This window comes from Berghia stephanieae, chromosome 13 (assembly GCF_034508935.2).
Source record: "Berghia stephanieae isolate SIO BIC M18660-M18661 chromosome 13, UCSD_Bste_1.3, whole genome shotgun sequence".
Classification (NCBI taxonomy): Eukaryota; Metazoa; Mollusca; class Gastropoda; order Nudibranchia; family Aeolidiidae; genus Berghia; species Berghia stephanieae.
This window is the reverse complement of record NC_088372.1, coordinates 8555302-8577801: the sequence shown is the minus strand read 5'-3', so window position 1 is coordinate 8577801 and position 22500 is coordinate 8555302. Positions and strand designations below refer to the sequence as shown.

General features: G+C 34.9%; 1 protein-coding gene across 1 annotated transcript in view; it reads right to left on the bottom strand.

Annotated features, from left to right (window-relative positions):
• Window positions 1–13747, bottom strand: part of LOC144958886 (transcription factor Sp9-like) — a 15741-nt gene extending 1994 nt beyond the window's left edge. The window contains exons 1-3 of the mRNA XM_078891153.1: window positions 13203–13747; window positions 4500–4910; window positions 1–328 (exon numbers count right to left, since the gene is read on the bottom strand). The exon at window positions 1–328 is cut by the window's left edge and continues 1994 nt beyond it. Of these exons, the coding sequence (XP_078747279.1) occupies window positions 1–328; window positions 4500–4910; window positions 13203–13217 (754 nt within the window). The 5' untranslated portion in view covers window positions 13218–13747. The remainder of the gene's footprint in view (window positions 329–4499; window positions 4911–13202) is intronic.
• Between the last annotated feature and the right edge of the window lie 8753 nt (window positions 13748–22500).

Genomic DNA, 22500 nt, shown 5'->3' with positions numbered 1-22500 from the left:
AGGTATAGGCGGATGGAGTAATCTGAGATCGTAATGGAGAGGGCGTGGCTGAACTGTGGTCACCTGACAACCAAGACCCCGCCCCTGCCGCTGCGTGGACATCCCACCAGCTCGGTGTCGAGGTTGTGTTGACAGACGATACAGAGGTATTGGGTACCCCTACTTCGGTTTTGATTGACGGATGGGCGGAGCTTGTGCTGTGCTGGTGGGATGGAGTGGGCGGGGTTACATTGAAGGCCCAAGAATCGTAGGTGAGTGGATGCATGCGTGAGTACATACTGCCCAGGCTGCTGTGACCTCCAGTCAAGGAGCTGCTGTCTGCGTGAATCTGGGGTTTAAAATTAAAATAATAAAAAAACAGAGTAAGAAAAAGATAGTTTTTACCCAAATATATTTACAAAATTGTTATTCTAAAAATAGATTTTCTTCGCGGAAAATCCTGTGACAGAGGTTAAAGTCGCATTCTGTCACAACGATGTAATAGAAATTTAATATAGAAGTTTTTGTACGAAGTCTAAAAAAGTACCGATTTTCTTTGTTTAGAACCAAGCCGCTGGTTGCTGGGCGGACGTGACATCAGACTATTCAATCCTATTATGAGGGGGATCATTTTCTTCTGAATAAAAGGCATGGCTCGGTGGAAACGATCTTTGCTTCGTACCCCGAAAGGTACCGAGTTCGATTACCCGCCGCTGCTCTCAGTGACCTTGAGCAAGTCACCTCGCCCTAGCTCATTAATTTGCGACGCTGCACTGCGGTTGACGCCTGGGTTATTCCAGTATTTCCTTAGAATATATCCTAAAGGCATATTAATTTTCTCTATGGGATGAATAAAGGGAGTTTATTTATCTTTTATAGGGAATGAGATTAGCGGATGGACGTCACCCATAGTCTGTGACGTCACCGGCGGAAAAGTTATTAGAGAGAGAACGTCATGTTGGTTGTGCCCGGAAGCGAGGACGAGAGACGTATGCGCACAACCAACATGACGTTCTCTCTCTAATAACTTTTCCGCCGCTGACGTCACAGACTATGGGTGACGTCCAATCAAGGGACGCTACTCTTCCGCTAATCTCATTCCCTATAAAAGATAAATAAATTCCCTTCATTCATCCCATAGAGAAAATTAATATGTCTTTAGGATATATTCTAAGGAAAGACTACTAACTCTTCCGCTAATCTCATTCCCTATTACTTATTTATGATGACCGCCTATTGATGCTGAAGGCCTGTCAGTCTCCTCAAAGCAGAAGAAGAGAAGAAGAAAAATGCAGATTCTATAGATAGAACAACGATGACGTCACACAGGTCTTTGTTATTGTTTTTTGTTTTGTTTTTTTTTTTTGCCATCTACCTTTATGAATACTTATCACTAAATTATATTAACCAGACTATAAACGTTCATAGTTACACTTAGTTTTGTGTGTTGGTCCGTTATACTTCCGGATGGCAATGTTGTGAACTTCTTAGCCAAGTGCATACTATCTATATGAAGGTTGGTTATCCAAAACTCATTAACCCTCTCCTTACCGACCAGTTTAAGAATTTTCCCCAAAACGTCACATCCACCCAACACAAAAATAGATTTTTCTTACTCAAAAAGACGATTAACATGTACATTCTATGCATAATAATATTGTTCAGCAAAATTAGCTCTACAATACAGTGTCAAGTTTTGTTATGGCTATAATAAACAAATTTTCATTAAAGTTTATGAGTGCGGCTATGTGGTCTCAAGTGGTATGACACTCGCTTTCGGATCGGATGGTACTGGGTTCGAGCCTCGCGCTCGGCGCATAGTTGAGTCCTTGGAGAAGGCTCTTTACTCACATTCTCTCACCGTACTCAGGTGTAAAATGAGTACCTGGCCGTTAACAGCGTTGTCTCTGTCCCAAAAATTTGTAATATCGCCTAACAGGCGTCATATCCCGTCCTACATTTTAAATGTTGCTGTTGACTAGAGACCCCTGTAAAGCGCTTTGAGAACGTTTAGTGGATATTGCGCTATATAAAAGCTCAAATCTTTTTTTATTATAAACAAATTTTCATCAAAGTTTATGAGAAACAAGAATAATGAGATGAGAAAGTTGTTGGTTGCATCGTAACGAATGTGACGATTTTCCTGTAGTTGGTAAGGAGAGGGTTAAGTCGATAATTCTACTTTTTGAGATTTTCATTCCTTGAGATAAATTGAAATGTAAAATTTATTTAAAATATCAACTGACACAATAATTTCCCCCTAGATTTGTATGAATTAGAAGTTTAAACATGATAAAATAACAGACGGAATGAGAAATTTCAGGGGAAATAATCCTCAATATCTCAAAATGGGAAAAACGGAGTTAGGGAGTTTTAGAAAACCATTCTTCATTTTAAAATTGAGCTTTTATATAGAACAATATCCACTAAACTTGCTCAAAGTGCTTTACAAGCGATCTCTGACCAACAGCAACACGTAATTCCCTGGTTTTATCTAAATTGGACTATTGTAACTCCCTTTGGGCGAATTTAGCTAAAGACAAAATTAGCAAACTTCAAGTTGCTCAAAATAACGCAGCCAGGCTCATTGTACGCAATAACAAAAAATACCCGTCAGCAACTCTTCTTCTCCGTGAGTTACATTGGCTTCCTGTGGAAAAAAGAGTTGTCTATAAGATTTGTACTGTTGTCTACAAATCCCTGAGCACGAACAGTCCCTCCTATATTAAAGACCTTCTAAACATTCATGTCCCCAATAGAAACTTGAGGTCAAGCAATGACCAATCAATCCTTGTCAAACCTAAGCCATTGCGTAAAATAGGTAAACAGTCTTTTCAATTTTCGGCCCCCCATTTTTGGAACTCTCTCCCGTCACACGTGAGATGCTCGGATTCGTTGACAACGTTCAAACATCGCTTAAAGTTTTATCTTTTTACGTCATAATGTTGCAATATTATTTTCATATTTTGTTGTTGTTACATTAAATTCGTATCACGTTTCCTTCACACTTGTCTCACTGTAATATGTTTTGTTGTATATCACTGTAAAGCGCTTAGAACCTGTGACAACGGGGTAAAGCGCTATATAAATGCCATTTATTATTATTATTATTATTATTATTATTATTATTATTATTTATTATTATTATTATTATTATTATTATTATTTATTATTATTATCATTATTATTATTATTATTATTATTATTATTATTATTATTATTATTATTATTACATGTAGAACGATACATTAATTTTTTTCTGACAGAGATAACACTGCTAACGACTAGGTACTCATTTTACAGCTGAATACGGTGAGAGAATGTGAGAAAAGAGCCTTCTCCAAGGACTCAACTATGCGCCGAGCGCGAGGCTCGAACCCAGGACCTTACGATCCGAAAGCGAATGTTATACCACGAGACCACATAGCCGCACAATATATAGCTGAGTACGGTGAGAGAATGTGAGGAAAGAGCCTTCTCCAAGGACTCAACTATGCGCCGAGCGCGAGGCTCGAACCCAGGACCTTCCGATCCAAAAGCGAGTGTCTTACCAATAGCCGCACGAAACGTCCACATTATCTGTTTTCATTTGTTTAACCCCCCCCCCCCTCCTTACCACGTCACATTCATTACGATGCATCCAACAATTTTCTCACTCTGATTTCATTTTGTTATAGTTATCGAAGTGACTATTCTCATCCCCCTAGTCTAGGATGCTAGTCTTCATAATAGTAGTCCACAATTGTTGTATGTTTAATCCAAAGGTTGTAATGCAGTAATTTGTTAAGTTTCTTGTCACAAGTTGCAAAATTAAAAAAAAAAAAATCAATCAAATCCAAATCGCAAAAAGCCGGCGACGTTTTTTTCTGTAATCCAATCGGCCCGGGGGGCGGGGGGGGGGGGGGGGGGGGGATGAGAATAGAGGCAGCCTATAGTTATAGCTATAAAAACTCGACACTGTGTTGCAGAGGTCATTTTCTGAACAAAATCTAGAATAATCTCGTTGCTAATCTGTTTGAAAAATCAATTTTTGTATTGTGTTAGTATGAGGTTTTGGGGTAAAATTCTGAAAATAGCTGGTAAGGAGAGAGTTAATTGAACCTTATATTCAATTTCACATTGTTATGTGTTTTCAAGTAGGCTTGTATGTGTGAGAAAAACATTTTCATTGAGGGTTGAACGTGCGGCTATGTGGTCTAGTGGTATGACACTCGCTTTCCCGATCGGAAGGTCCTGGTTTCGAGACTCGCTCGGCGTATAGTTGAGTTCTTGTAAAAAGGCTCTTTACTCACATTCTCTCACAGTACCTGGCCGTTAACAGAGTTGTCTTCGTCCGAAAATAAAGTATAATATCGCCTAACAGGCGTCATGTCCCGTCCTACATGTTAAGTGTTGCTGTTGTTGGCCAGGGACCCCTTGTAGAGCGCTTTGAGCACGTTTAGTGGATATTGCACTATAGAAAAGCTCAATTTTTTTTAATTAAAAAAAAACAACACATTTTCATTAAGGTTTGAACCTACTTTGGTCTGGGCTGGTGAATGTGTTCCATCCCCATTGTAGACATCACTCACTCCACTTCCGGTTCCAATTCCCCCAAGCACGGAGGAAGAATGATACTGCTCATTTGCATACAAGGCCCCGCCTCCGGAAGCCGTTGACATGGCAGATGTCACGGAGGACCGCCCATAATTCAAATACGATGAATTTGATTGGCTGCTGATGCTCGTTGTCAGGTTGGGCGTTTTGTTGTCCGAATTTGCACCGATGGCACAGGGACCCGGCGAGGACGGCTCGGCCTTTCTCCAGGGATGGAACCCGAGACCTTTTGTGGTTGGTGAGTCGCTGAAAGGCGGTGGAGATTTGTTGGACAACTTGTTGCATTGGGCGGCCAGCATGGCTAGGGGTGTTCCTGGACCAAGAGGGTGGGGCTCCTGGAAACAAACCAAAACAAATCAAATAATGTCCGAATGAAAATGGGAATTAGTTACTATATCTGACCCTTCACCTCAAAATGGTATATTAACTCGGGATGGTTAAGATGGTGAAAATTGAATTTATAGCCTGAAATATCAGACTTGTGTTGGGAGTTTGTATGTTTTATTGAGGAGAATGGATATCATTTTTTAGGTTGCTAATGCCAACAATTTATATTTTTGACCACTTTAACATTAAATTCGGTTTTTAAGAATTTGGTTCGTTCAGACATAATACCGTTTTGAGACGATGAGTCAAAAATGGGAATTAGTTATTATATTTCTAATTAAGTTTAAGTTAAAGTGAGTCAAGATGCCCAAAAAACCCCACCAGATTATAATCTACAAAAGACAAATGTTTATATTCAAACTAAATAGAGCTTAAGTAGAGCTTTTATATAGCGCAATATCCACTAAAATATGCTCAAAGCGCTTTAAAAGGGGTCCCTGGTCAACAGAAACATTTAACATGTATGACGGGACCTGCCGCCTGTTAGGCGATATTACAATTTTTCGGACAAAGGCAACACTGTTAACGGCCAGGTACTCATTTTACACATGAGTACGGTGAGAGAATGTGAGTAAAGAGCCATTTTCCAAGGACTCAACTATGCGCCGAGCCCGAGGCTCGAACCCAGGACCTTCCGATCCGAAAGCGAGTGTCTTACCACTAGACCACATAGCATCTACAAAAGAAAGATTTTTATATCAAAGCTGGAAATATTCCACGTCATTTTCCTGTCCCTGTTGCCACTCAATTTATGACCCATCTTCTCAAAACGATATAATGTCGGAACGAACCAGATGCTTAAAAGCCGAATTAAATGTTAAACTGGTCAAAAATATAAATTGTTGACATTATCACCCTAAAATATGGTATCCATTCTCCTCAATAAAACATACAAACTCAACACAATTCGGATATATCTGGCTATAAATTAAATTTTCAACATCTTAACCATCCCGACTTAATACCGTTTTGAGGCGAAGGGTCACAAATTAGGATGAATGAGATCAATAAGGACATGAGTGACTCTTTTTACAATATCAAGTTATAGGGAACAAACGTTCGGTGCTAGGATACAGGTTCCAATCTCATTTGAAGTGTTAGACTAAGTCCCCCTGAAGGACTGAATGCATTCCTTTTGTAATCGCATCTTATTTTGTAGTTTAAACAACATACGATTCTTTCATTGCTTTGCATTTCTTAAACGAGTTATTTTTATCGTGCCCAATAACACTACGAGCTTGCGTGTAAAAGATTCTTTCAAAAAAAAAAAAATTAATTAATGACTTATATAATAAGTAAATGAACTAAAACTTAAATAAATAAATAAAATAAAAATGAATAAATAAATAAATAAATAAACAATAAATGAAAAAAAATTCTATAAATAGGTAAATATATAAATAGATAAATATTAATGAATAAATAAATAAACATTTAAATGAATAATCTAATAAATTATAAAATAAATACAAAAATGAATTAATAAATAAACACATTAAATACATAAATAAATAAATACATAAATAAATAAATAAATAAATAAATAAATAAATAAATTAATAAATTAATAAATAAATAAATAAATACATAAATAAATTAATAAATAAATAAATAAATAAATAAATAAATAAATAAGAAATGAATACATTAGTGAATAAATACATTTTTAAAAAGACACGGAATTCCAAATGATAAAATATGGCAAAACAAGACTTGTCACTGGTGACGAAAGACGGTCTCTGTCGTTTGGAATTCCATATTTAAAACGGTTTTCCTTAAAATTATATCAAGCGGTTATAATGTGGTCTAGTGGTATGACACTCGCTTTCAGAGTGGAATAATAATAATGATAATAATGATAATGATAATAATAATAATAATAATAATAATAATAATAATAATAATAATAATAATAATAATAATAATAATAATAATAATAATAATAATAATAACTCCCATTATTCCTCCCCAGGAGGAAATAATATGTCTTTAGGGCATATCCCAAGCAAAGACTGAAATAACTCAGGCGTCAGCCGCAGTGCATCGCCGCAAAGTGAGCTTAGGGCGAGGTTACTTGCTCAAGGCCACACAGCGCAGCGGGTGATCGAATTCGGTATCTTTTGGGTACGAAGCAAAGACCGTACCGCTGAGCCACGCTACGCTACGCCACGGTGCCCCCAATAGGAGCAATAGTCTGATGTCACGTCGCCCAGCAACGGCGGCCATCGTGGTCCTAAACAAAGAAAATCGGTCCTTTTTATTATTCATGCTGGCTAGAACTTTTTCACATGTTATGTGATCAGAATGTATAAAAGTCAAAACATGATCAAATTTATAATGGTTTTCTCCTCTGGATACACTTTTATGCTCGTCGAAGAAGTATTTCATAAGGGCTTCCGCCATTGTTCCGATAGTTTAGATAGAACCAGTTATTAAGTTACAATAAGTCATAACGAGGGAAGTGACGTCACGACTGTTGAAGCCTATTCGTGTGTGTAGGAGATCGACTATCCGTCCCAGGCTTTACTCTCTCCTTACCGGCCATTTTCCAGATTGGCCCCAAAACTTCACACCCAACCTATAGATAGAACGAAGATGAGGTCACTCAGGTATTTGTTATTGTTTTTCGCCATCCGCCTTTGTGAGTAATTATTACTAAACTGTAATAACCAGACTATAAACGTTAATGTTAAAACACATAGTTTTGTGTGTTGGTCCGTTATACTTCCGGATCGCAATGTTGTGAGCTTCTTAGCCAAGCGCATACTATCTATACCAAAAAAAAAAAAAGATTTATTTCACTCAAACATAAAATCTGTTAGTTCTTGCTATAGATAGTATGCAGATGACGTCACTCAGGCCTTTGTTATTGTTTTTGCCATCCGCGTTTGTGAGTTGTTCTCACTAAACTGTATTAACCAGACTATAAAAGTTCATGGTTACACAGAGTTTGTGTGTTGGTCCGTTATACTTCCGGATGGCAATGTTGTGAACTCCTTGGCCAAGCGCATTCTATCTATACCTAGATTATTTTTTTTTTTATAAACGAGCTCTTCAACACAGTGTTTAATATACTTTAACTATAGCAACCATTTTTGTTCAAATATTATTATGATGTACAAAAGAAATCAGAATGAGACAAATGTTGGCTGCATCGTAACGAATGTGACGATTTTCCTATGAGTGGTAAGGAGAGGGTAAACTCACTCAATCCTAGAGATTTTTTGCTACTTTTCAAAATGAGAAAAAATGTATTAAAAATGAGCATGTTCATAGATAGTTTTTTTTTCATCTACCATTAACATGTAAAAATTAAAAAAAAACATTAGCTTTGATACTACGCCTATAATTTGTCTCAGAAAAATGTCATAAATAGGCATGCGGTAAAAGTAACCCCGGGTATACTACGGATAGAGTCGGTGTTAGGGTTGAGTGAGTTTAAGAATTAGGAATCAAGGGTTTTCCCCAAAATGACTCTCGAAAATATTCGCTCCTCCTATCCCCCTCCCCACTCCCCTCTCCACTCCACCCCCCCCCCCTCCCCCCTCCACTAGCCTCCCCCCCCCCCCCCCTTTGACAAGGACTTAATCCTTTAATTCGAGGGCAATCGTCGCTGGCAGTCGTTGAGGCGTGAATGATTTATGCTGAAGAGTTCAAGAGTCAGTCGTACCCATTCAATACTGAGTCCAGTGATACTACGAGCTGATCCTTTGATTACGGTGCAAAATATATAAATAAATATATAAAGGCGAAGGAGGGAAGAGGAGGAAAGGGTGGGGAGGGGGGGGGTGTAACAATTTCAAAACCAATACCGTATGATTTATGTCAACTCATTCAAAGCTGGTGATACTACCCATTTATTATTGGGTCCAGTGAGGCAATAAATTTAGTTAATAATTTTACAGTTGTCAGACCACGGTGGGATGAATGCATTGATTTGTGTCTGGTGTTTTTCTATGCTGATATTTGATATCCATTCAAAACATGATCGATTGATGACTATTATTTATTTATTATTATATTATTATTATTATATTATTATTATTATTATTATTATATTATTATTAATTATTATTATTATTATTATTATTATTATTATTATTAATATTATTAATATTATTATTATTATTATTATTAATATTATTATTATTATTATTATTATTATTATTATTATTATTATATATTTTATTATTATTATTATTATTAATTATTATTATTTATTATATTATTATTATTATTATTATTATTATTATATTATTTTTATATTATTATTATTATTATATTATTATTATTATTATATATTATTATTATCATTATTATTATTATTATTTTTATTATTATTATTATTATTAATTATTATTATTATTATATTAATATTATTATTATTATTATTATTATTATTATTATTATTATTATTATATTATTATTATTATTTATTATTATTATTATTATTATTATTATATATATTCTATTAATATTATTATTATTATATTATTATATTATATTATTATTATTATTATGTTATTATTATTATTATTATTATTATTATTATTATATATTATTATTATTATTATTATTATTTATTATTATTATTATTATTATTATTATTATTGTTATCATTATTATTATTATTATTAATATTATTATTATATTATTATTATTATTATTATTATCATTATTATTATTATCATTATTATTATTATCATTATTATTATTATTATTATTATTATTAATTATTATTATTATTATATTATTGTTATTATTATTATTATTATTATTATTATTATTATTATTATTATTAATTATTATTATTATTATTATTATTATTATTATTATATTATTATTATTATCATTATTTATTATTATTATTATTATTATTATTATTATTATTATTATTTTTATTATTATTATTGTTTTCATTATTATTATTATTATTATTATTATTATTATTATTATTATTATTATTATTATTATTAATATTATTATTATTATTATTATTATTATTATTATTATTTATTATTATTATTAAAAAATTGTATAATTATTTATTTAATTTTTATTTTGGTTGGGGTGAAAATGGGGACATCGTTACTTCATGAGAGCCAATATTAAATCTATTTACAACTCCCAGCGTCATAGAACCGAAAGCTTATCTCTGTATTTGTAGCGTTAAAATGAAAATTGAAATTTCTTGCTGCCATTTGGACAAAGTACTTTCGGTCAGATCTACCAGTTACCCATTCACTACTTGTGCGGCTTTTATGTGGTCTAGTGGTATGACACTCGCTTTCAGATCAGAAGGTCCTGAGTTCGAGCCTCGCTCGGCGCATAGTTGAGTCCTTAGAAAAAAGACTCTTTACTCGCATTCCCTCACCGTACTCAGGTATAAAATGAGTACCTATCCCTCAACAGCGTTAACTTAGACGAATTTTTTTTGGTTGTAATATCGCCTAATAGGCGTCATGTCTCGTTCTACATGTTACGTGTTGCTGTTGGTCAGGGACCCTTTGTAAAGCGGTTTGAGAACATTTAGTGGATATTGCGCTATAGATAGTATGCGCTTGGCTAAGAAGCTCATAACATTGCCATCCGGAAGTATAACGGACCAACACACAAAACTGTGTGTAATCATGAACGTTTATAGTCTGGTTAATACAGTTTAGTGAGAAGTACTCATAAACGCGGATGGCAAAAAACAATAGCAACGGCCCGAATGACGTCAACAGCATTCTATATAGATAAAAGCTCAAGTGTTTTTTTTTAATGAAGGTGGACAGAGGGAAAAAACAACAACCTTGATTGATATTACAACCCAGGCTTGTGGGAAGACAGAGTGTTAAAAAAATGTATGCGTTTGGCTAAGAAGCTCACAGAATTGCCATCCGTAAGTATAACGGACCTACACACAAAGCTATGTGTAACCTTGAACGTATATAGATAGAATGCGCTTGGCCAAGGAGTTCACAACATTGCCATCCGGAAGTATAACGGACCTACACACAAAGCTATGTGTAACCCAAAGAATTTTTAAATAGTCTGGTTAATACAGTTTATTGAGAACAACTCACAAACGCGGATGGCAAAAACAATAACAAAGGCCTGAGTGACGTCATCTGCATACTATCTATAGTCTAGTTAATAGAGTTAAGTGACAATTACTCATGAACGTGGATTTCAAAAAAAAAAAAAAAAAAAAAAAATAAAAAAAAAAACAATAACAAAGATCTGAGTGACGTCAACTTCATTCTATCTATAAACGTTTCAGGCTGGTTACACATCGTTTTGTGTGTCGGTATGACGATATATCAGGCTGGTTGGCGGATGTTGTGAGTTTTTAAAGGAAACCCACAGCATCAATATCACGTGACGTCGTCGTGTTTACGGGTTTCCGGTTTCCGGTTTACAACGATAACATCTTCACCCGTTCCGCATCGGCAGAGTGCGACGGGCGGGGATTAGCACACGCCGTACAAGGTGGGGGGGGGGGGGGGGGGGGGGGAGGGGGGAGGGGGGGGAGAGGGGGGGGGGAGGGGGGTGGAGGGGAGGGGGGGAGGGGGGGGATGGGGGGAGAGGGGGGGGGGGGAGGGGTGGTGGAGAGGGGGGGGGTTAGGGGGAGGGAGAGGGGGGGAGGGGGTGGTGAGTGGGGGGGGGTGGTGGGGGGGGGGTGAAAGAGGGGGGGGGGGGCTCAATAAAAACTTGATTATTAAGTGTTATCATTGCTTTTTGAAGTTTTTTTTTACCCCCCCCCCCCCCCCCCCCCCCCCCCCCCCCCTTACCACCTGCAGTAAAATCGTCACATTTGTTACGACACAATATACATTTTTTTTCTTATTCAGATTTATTTTGTACAATCACAAACTTTTGAAGAATGATCTTTGCTTTGTTTAATGGGAGCGATCTAATATTCATGTTTTCGTAAAACCAGGTCATCAATCACATGATTTGTTGCTGCCCAACGATTGGATATTTCTTTAAAAATGTAAACAAGCTGCTTTGTTTACAAAAACTTATAAACATAGCCATGAGTTAAGCTGAATAAAATGACCAATCGTGATGTTAAATATTTAAAAAGCTGTGAACACTTTTCACTAAGTGGGTCACTTTGAGCACATTTTGCAATGTGACCAATGACCTCGAGCACACGGAAATGTAATATAGATAGTTCGAAGATGACGTCATTCAGTTCTTTGTTATTGTTTTTTTACCATCCGCGTTTTATGAGTAATGCTCACTGAACTGTATTAACCCGACTATAAACATTCAGGGAAAACACACAGTTTTGTGTTTTGGTCCGTTATACTTCCGGATGACAATGTTATGAGCTTCTTAGCCGAGCGCATACTATCTATAGATCATCCCTATTCATAAGAACTTAAAGTTGTTTTGTAGAGAGATTGTTTGAGTTTTTAAAACTCAATTTTTCTGCTGGGTAAGCATGCCATTTTCGGAGAATACTGAAAGTGATCGATAAGGAGATTTGAGTTGAATTTGATTATCTTTTGAAACAAACGAAAGTCACTCGAGATTATAATAAAAGAACAAAAGACCAAGAAGAAAAAAAAAAGAGAAAGATAACAGGAAATGACGTCACCCAGGTCTTTGTTATTGTTTTTTTTTTTTTTTTTGCCACCCAACCAAACGGTATTAACCAGACTATAGATAGTATGCAGATGACGTCACTCAGACCTTTGTTATTGTTTTTGCCATCCGCGTTTGTGAGTTGTTCTCACTAAAACTGTATTAACCAGACTAAAAAGTTCATGGTTACACAGAGTTTGTATGTTGGTCCGTTATACTTCCGGATGGCAATGTTGTGAACTCCTTGGCCAAGCGCATTCTATCTATAAACGTTCAAGGTTACACATAGTATTGTGTACTGGTCCGTTATACTTCCGAATGGCAATGTTGTGAGTCTCTAATCCAAGCGCATACTATCTTTTGTCAATTCAATACAATTTAGTGAGGAAAAAAAAGCAATAACAAAGACTTGAGTGACGTCAACTTCGTTCTATCTTTATAGATAGAATGAAGTTGACGTCACTCGGGTCTTTGTTATTGTTTTTTGCCATCCGCGTTTTTGAATACTTCACACTAAACGGTATTAACCAGACTATAAACGTTCAAGATTACACACAGTTTTGTGTGTTGGTCCGTATATACTTCCGGATGGCAATGTTGTGAACTTCTTAGCCAAGCGCATACTATCTATAGAATAACAATAACAACAACAATCTACTTACCCCAATAACTGACATGTTTTGAGGAGAACAAAAACAAAACAAAACAAACTAAAGCCGGTTTGTTGTTCACTGTTTTGGTTTTTGGTTCCGATCCCAGGGGTCAGGGTCTGTCCAGCCCAGTGGTCAGTCTATGTCCAGTGCCGAGAATGAATATTATTTCAATTTGCTCCTTCAACGAAACTGACCACTTTCAAAATGAATGAATATACAGAAATTCCAAAGCAACGTCAGATATTGTTATTATTTCTCTTTCAGCAGCGGGCAGGAATACGGCACGGGCTATAGTGTGTCAAATCCTGGGTTGAATCAACACAGGTGTGTTGGTTGTTGTCAAATTTACACACATACACACGCAAACACACATAAACACACACAAACTGAGATGTGCAAAAACTGATCCTGAGTGTTGAGTCTTGATTCATTGAACGAATCTAATGATAATAATAATAATAATAATAATAATAATAATAATAATAATAATAATAATAATAATAATAATAATAATAATAATGATAATAATAATAATCAATGACCACAGGCAACTGACCACGTCAAATAATAATAATGACCACGGCTAAAGCCATCTTAGAATAGCACCAAGAGTGTTGTGCATGTGAGTTCCTGTGCCGTAGAATCTACAAAATCATCCTCTGGTTTCGGAAATTGAATCTCATTGCTGGGGAAAAAGGGTTAAAAAAAAAATAGAGGTTAATTTTATAATGTGAATAGGGAATAAATTAGATGTTAAAAATCTGGTTCCAATCTCATAGGAAGTGTGGAGCCAGTTTTTCGGAGGACTGGATACATACATTGTGCGACTGAGCGTCTGGTGCTGTTAGAGTGATAGTATCTCGTTCTCTAGTAAAAAAAAAATGCTGGTCGTCGATAGATAGTATGCGCTTGGCTAAGTAGCTCATAACATTGCCATCCGGAAGTATAACGGACCAACACACAAAACTGTGTGTATCCATGAACGTGTATTGTATGGTTAATACAGTTTAGTGAGCATTACTCATAAACGCGGATGGCAAAAAACAATAACAAAGACCTGAATGACGTCATCTTCGAACTATCTATAAAGATCACCCATCCTCGCTCTTTTAAATCCCGTTATCAAAGTAATCCACCATTTAGATGGTGTGTGCTTGGCTAAGAAACTCACAACATTGCCATCCGGAAGTAAAACGGACCAACCCACAAAACTGTGTGTATCCATGAACGTGTCCTTGGAAAAGACTCTTTACTCACATTCTCTCATCGTACTCAGGTGTAAAATGAGTACCTGGCCGTTAACAGCGTTGTCTTTGTCCGAAAAATTGTAATATCGCCTAACAGGCGTCATGTCTCGTCCTACATGTTAAATGTTGCTGTTGACCAGGGACCCCTTGTAAAGCGCTTTGAGCACGTTAAGTGGATATTGCGCTATATAAAAGCTCAATTTTTAAATATTTCTTTTGTATTGTATTGTTAATACAGTTTAGTGAGAATTACTCATAAACGTGGATGGCAAAAAAAACAACAAAAAAATAACAATAACAAAGACCTGAGTGACGTCAACTTCGTTCTATCTGTATTGTTCCTATTCGAAGTCTCTCCATAATCACTCTATCGTTAACAAAGAGATGAGTGACGTCATCTTTATTTCATCTCCATTGACTTGAAATAGAAATGCGAACCAAGTTCTCTTGTGTTGATTGATTAAACAATTGATTAGATAATTTGTGTCAGTGCATGACGTAATCAGTCGGAAGGTGAAAATTTTGGATTTGCATTTTCTGAAAGAATATGCTCCCCAGATCATTTTAATTTTTATCTGAAGTAAATCGGGTGATTCTTCATGAAGTTATGGTCATATTTATGGGAAAGGTATCCAGCAAATTTTCTAAAATTTCATAATTTTTCAACTTGACTAGAGCTGTAAAAAATATTTAGAAGTGAAAGTAAGCTTTAATATTTCCTGAAGATGTACAAAAAGGGTTGGTTTAATCATTTATGACAAGAACTCATTTTGGATAAAAATTGACCTTCTAACTACACTTGGCAATATCTCAGTTCAAACCTTTTCACCATCCGACTGATTACGTCATCCACTGTAATATATATTGATTGGTAGATTGACTGGTGTATTGATTGCTAATTTGTTTGATGGAATAATGGACTGACTGGTTTATTGATTGGTAGATTGACTGGTGTATTGATTGCTAATTTGTTTGATGGAATAATGGACTGACTGGTTTATTGATTGGTAGATTCATTGCTATGATTAATGATTCAATAATTGATTCTTTGATTCTTTCAATCATTCACTCATTCATTCATTCATCCAAAAATCAAGTTAAAAAATAAAAAAAAGCATCTAAGTATATATATAATATATAATATATATATATAATATATATATATATATATATATATATATATATATATATATATATTGAATCGTGTAGAATACAAATATGGTACGAAAAGTGCTCGACAAGCAACAACACACAGCAAACCAAACTCATGTAACACACAGTCCTGACGGTGGCTGAAAAGGCCTGAAACATCGATGCAGGTTGACTCCAACATTGTAGTAAATATTAAAATAATATATATATATATATATATAATATATATATATATATATATATATATATAAATATATATATTCCTTGTTATTTAACAGTTCATCACAATGCGTCTTAAAATTTCCAACAAGACAAAACAGAAAACATCTTTCTTTTATTTAAATGTTATTTGTGCGGCTTTATCTATTAATGGTATGACACTCGCGTTCGAATCCGAAGGTCCTGGGTTCGAGCCTCGCTTGGCGCATAGTTTGGTCCTTGGAAAAGGCTCCTTACTCACATTCTCTTCCCGTACTCAGGTGTAAAATGAGTACCTGGCCGTATTACAGTGTTGTCTCTGTCGGAAAAAAAAATGGTATTATCATCGAACAGGCGTCAGTCATGTCTCGTTCTACAAGTTACGTGTCGCTTTTTGAAGGAACCTTTTCTAAAGGGTTTTGAGCACGTTTAGTGGATATTGCGCTATATAAGAGCTTGTGTTTATTTTACTCATTATTTCCTCCGTTCTCTTTTAACCCCCTCCTTACCACCCATAGGAAAATCGTCCCATTCGTTACGATGCAGCCAACATTTTTCTCATTCTCATTTCTTTTGTACATCATAATATTTGAACAAAAATGGTTGCTATAGTTAAAGTATATTAAACACTGTGTTGAAGAGCTCGTTTACCCCCCCCCCCCCCCCCCCCCCCCCCAAAAAAAAAAAAAAAAAAAAAATATATATATATATATAATATATATATATATATATATATATATATATATAGCAAGAACTCACAGCTTTTGTGTTTGAGTGAAATAAATCTATTTTTGTATAGGGAATGAGATTAGCGGAAGAGTAGCGTCCCTTGATTGGACGTCACCGGTGGAGTAGTTTTTTGTAAACAAACCAGCAACAAGCCAAGCGCTCCAAATACAAAATGTATTATTCATATTCCTGTACAAAAATGCATAACGTTGATTATGATGTGCATTTTTGTACAGAAATTAAAATGAATAATAATTTTTTTTTTTTATTTGGAGTGTTTGGCTTGTAGTTGGTTTGTTTACAAATAACTTCTCCACCGGTGAGGTCCAATCAAGGGACGCTACTCTTCCGCTAGTCTCATTCCCTATAGGTTGGGTGTGAAATTTTGTGGAAAATCCGGAAATTGGCCGGTAAGGAGAGAGTTAAATTAAATAAGAAATAAAATGCGATGGAGAAATGTTTAAATGGGAATTTGTCTATTTAAAGGAAAGACTGGAATACTTCAAGTTTAAACCTCAATGCAGCGCCGAAAAGGCAGTGAGCGAACTAGGTACCTTCAGGGCGACGTGCAATTATTTACAGGTCTGATAACCTTATTGCTTATGGGCTCATTGTTGTAATGGAAATCTCGAGAAAAAAAAATGTCGCAAAATATTGTCCATTACAACAATGTTAAACTAGGCCCATGAGTGGGTTCGGATGTCAGACCTGCATATATGTATACGTCGCTTCATGGTTATAAGCAAGGGCCAAAAAGCTGTCCAATTTTTAATCAATCTTACAAAATTTTTAAAGTCTGCGTTTTTCACATATCTATTATTAATTCATTCACTCATTCATTCAAGTTTGGTTGTTCACTCTCAAATACAATCTTTCGTTTTATTCATTTCATCGTTCAACCATGCACTGTGTTATATCAGTACGTCATTTACACATGACTAATTTATCAGTTAATAATAATAACAATAATAATAATAATAATAATAATATAATAATAATAATAATAATATAATAATAATAATAATAATAATAATAATAATAATAATAATATTGATAATAATAATAATAATAATATAATAATAATAATAATAATAATAATAATAATAATAATAATAATAATAATAATATTATGAATAATAATAATAATAATTTAATAATAATAATAATAATAATAATAATAATAATATGATAATAATAATAATAATAATAATAATAATAATAATAATAATAATAATAATAATAATAATAATAATAATAATAATAATAATAATAATAATAATAATAATAATAATAATAATAATAATAATAATAATAATAATAATAATAATAATAATAATAATAACAATAATGAAGCATTTATATAGAGCACACTTCCATTCAGACGTGCTCACTCAGGACGCTTTGTAAAAAAAAAAAAAACAACCAGCCCCCCCCCAAAAAAAAAACAAACAAACAAACAAACAAACAAACAAACAAACAAAAAAACCAGTTACAATCAATAGGTAATCAATGCACAAATTAATATACACAACGGTCGAAAAGGCACGGGGAAAAAAAGTTCTGTTTTCAGATTCGTTGTATAAATGTTCAAATGAAGGGCTGGATCGAGTTTTAAAACGTGTAATTCCATAACAGAGGGTCACTGTTAACTGTGATACAGAAAGATTTACTGTTCAATTTGTTTGAAAATGTTCTTTCTTTCAATTATTTAACAGTTACCGTTAAATTTATGTATGTATTAGCCATTAGTTACTTAATACAATGAATTATTCATTAATTCATACGTTTATTCAATCATTAAATTCATTTATTCATGTATCCATTTATCCATTCAATCATTCATTCATTTTATATCCATCAAATAATTCATTCATTCAATCATTCATTCATTTAATAATTCATTCATTAATCCATTTATCAATTAATTCAATCATTCATTATTTCAATCATTTATTCATTCATTTATATATACTATTATTCATTTATTCATTCAATCATCCATTCGTTATTTTATCAATTCAATCACTCATTCATTCATTCATTCCATAATTCATTCATTATTTTATTCATTCAATCATTCAATCACTCATTTAATAATTATTTTATTCATTCAATCATAAACTTATTCGTTCAGTCATTCATTTCTTATTTTATTCATTCAAACATTCATTCATTCATTCAAAAATTCATTCGTTCATTCATTCATTCATTCATTCAAAAATTCATCCAATCATTATTTCATTCAATCATTCATTCATTATTTAATTCCTGTTAGCTTTCATTCATTCGTTTAATCATCCAAGCATTCGTTCAATCATTAACTAATTCATTCAATCATTCATTCATTCTTTCAACCATTCAATAATCCATTCAATCATTCAATCATCCATTCAATCATTTAATCATTCATTCAATCATTCAATCATTCATTCATTCATTCATTCATTCATTCATTCATTCAATCATTCATTCATTCATTCAATCATTCATTCATTCATTCAATCATTCAATCATCCATTCAATCATTTAATCATTCATTCATTCTTTCAACCATTCAATAATCCATTCAATCATTCAATCATCCATTCATTTATTCATTCATTCAATCATCCATTCAATCATTTAATCATTCATTCATTCATTCAATCATTCAATCATTTATTCATTAATTCAATCATTCATTCACACTCAATGGCCGTGTGGTGGTCTCCAATATAAATCACAAAACAAAACAAAGAAAATAAAAACAAACCAAAAGAAGTAAAGAGCCTTTTCCAAGGATTCAGCTACGCGAAGCTCGGGACTCGAACCCAGGACCTTCCGCAACTGGCCCTGCTACTAGACCGCATGGCCGCACAAGGGGGAAAATGCGAAACCGTTTGAGTCAAGAGAGACACGTCATAGAAAATGAGATAACTAGTGACGTCTGACCGATTGTATGACGTAGTACGCAAATAATAAAGAGGGTTCAACGGTCGTGACGTCACTTCCCTCGTAATGACGCAGAGTAACTGGTTCTAAACTATCGCAACAATGGCGGACACCATTATCTCCATCACCGCCCTTATGAAATACTTCATCTCCCACGAGCATAAAAGTGTATCCAGAGGAGAAAAGCATTATAAAAATATGATCATGTTTTGTCTTTTATACATTCTGATCACAGGACATGTGAAAAATTTCTAGCCAGCATAAAGAATAAAAAGTACGGATTTTCTTTGTTTAGAACAAAGCTGCTGAATGCTGGGCGGACGTGACGTCACGACTATTGAATCCTATTGATGGTGTTAATTTTCATTCACTTTTACTATTTGATATTTTTAGATTTTGTTCTCTTCCTCTTCTTGGACATAAATATAGATAGAACGAAGATGACGTCACTCGGGTCCTTCTTTTTGTTTTTTATTTGCCATCCACGTTTATGAGTGATTCTCACTAAACTGTATTAATCAGACTATAAACGTTTAAGGTTACACATAGTTTTGTGTGTTGTTCCGTTATACTTCCGGATGGCAATGTTGTGAGCTTCTAAGCCAAGCGCATACTATCTATAAGGTGTTATAATTTCATGTGTTTACCTTAATCAATCACCTATAGAAGGAACGAAATTGACGTCGCTCAGCTCTTTGTTATTGTTTTTTGGGGTTTTTTTCTGTTGTTTTGTTTTTTTGGACAGTCATTTCGGTGGGTTTTTTCTCCTTAAGTTCTATCAGTCAGACTATGAGCGTTCAAGGTTACACATAGTTTTGTGAGTTGGTTGTACGTTACATATCCGGCTGGTGGATATGGTGATTATTTTACTTAAACGCATAGCATAATAAATAGAAGGAACAAAATTGACGTCACTCAGCTCTCGGTGATTGTATTGAGCCAGCCAATTTAATTAGTTGTTTTTTTGTTTGTTTTTTTTTTAATTATTTAAAAATTGAGCTTTTATATAGCGCAATATCCACTAAATGTGCTCAAACCGCTTTACAAAGAATCCCTGAACAACAGCAAAGCGTAACATGTAGAACGAGACATGACGCCTGTTAGGCGATATTATATTTTTTACCCCGTCAAAGACAACGCTGTTAACAGCCAGATACTCATTTTAACCTGAGTACGGTGAGATAATGTTAGTAAATATAATTTTCCAAGGACTCAACTATATGTACCGAGCGAGGCTCGAACCCGTGCCCTTCCGATTCGAAAGCGAGTGTTATACCATTAAACCACATAGCCGCACAATGTGTGATTAGTTCTCACTAAACTGTATTAACCGGACTGTAGATAGAATTAAGGTGGAATCACTCTTGTCTTTGTTATTGCTTTTTGCCATCTGCGTTTATGAGTAATGCTCACTGAACTGTATTAACCAGACTATAAACGTTCAGGGTTACACACAGTTTTGTGTGATGGTCCGTTATAATTCTGGTTGGCAATGTTGTGAGTTTTTTTTTACCAACCGCATACTATGTGCGGCTATGTGGTCTTGTGGTATAACACTCGCTTTCGGATCGGAAGGTCCTGGGTTCGAGCCTCGCTCGGTGCATAGTTGAGTCCTTGGAAAAGGCTCTTTACTCACATTCTCTCACCGTACTCGGGTGTAAAATGAGTACCTGGCCGTTAACAGCGTTGTCTTTGTCCGGAAAATTGTAAATTCGCCTAACAGGCGGCATGTCCCGTCCTACATGTTATATGTTGCTGTTGACCAGGGACCCCTTGTAAAGCGCTTTGAGCACATTTTGTGGATATTGCGCTATATAAAAAAAGCTCAATAAAAACAACAATACTATCTATAAAGTATTCCAGTTGGCGAGAGACCCCTTTGAGCACATTTAGTGGAAATTGCCCTATATAAAAGTTCATTTTTTATATTTTTCTTTGGTATCCGCTTCACTCTCTCACATCATACCAAAGTGTTTTGTATGGTTATAATCAACGCGTACTTATTAGCAGGTCTGTTAACCCAAGACAATATCGGTTAATTAATAGTAATGGAATTATTCTCAATCAAATCAGCGCGTACTTATTCACAGGTCTGGTAGCCCAAAAGGCTATGCGCTAATAATTATTGTAATGAAAATGCTCTCAAGCCAACACAAAATATTTATTGTACTAAAATTAAAAATGAGCTTTTATACAGCGCAATATCCACTAAACGTGCTCAAAGCGGTTTACAAAGGTGTCCCTGACTAACAGCAAAATTTTACACTTAGTTCGGGACATGACGCCTGTTAGGCGTTGTTAAAAATTTTTTTTCGGACAAAGACAACGCTGTTAACGGCCAGGTACTCATTTTACACCCGAGTGTGGTGAGAGAATGTGAGTAAAGAGCCTTTTCCAAGGGCTCAACTATGCGCCGAGCGCGAGGCTCGAACCCAGTACCTTCTGATCCGAAAGCGAGTGTCATACCACTAGACCACATAGCCGTCGATCAAATGAGCTTTTATACAGCACAATATCCACTTAACATGCTCAAAGCGCTTTACAAAGGGGTCCCTGACCAACAGTAACATTTAACATTTAGTACGGGACATGACGCCTGTTAGGCGATATTATAATGTTTTTAGGACAGAGACAACGCTGTTAACGGTCAGGTACTCATTTAACACCTGAGCTCTAGGTGATTGTTTTGAGACCGCCATTTTAATTATTAGTTTTGTTGTTTGTTTGTTTTAATTTAAAAATTGAGCTTTTATCTAGTGCAATATCCACCAACGTGCTCAAAGCGCTTTACAAAGAGGGCCCTGACCAACATTTATCATTTAGTACGGGACATGACGCCTGTTAGGCGATATTACAATGTTTTTCGGACAGAGACAACGCTGTTAACGGTCAGGTACTCATTTTACACCTGAGTACGGTGAGAGAATGTGAGTAAAGAGCCTTCTTCAAGGACTCATCAATGCGCCGAGCGAGCGAGACTCGAACCCAGGACCCTTCCGATCCGAAAGCGAGTGTCATACCACTAGACCACATGGCCACAACAACGTTAG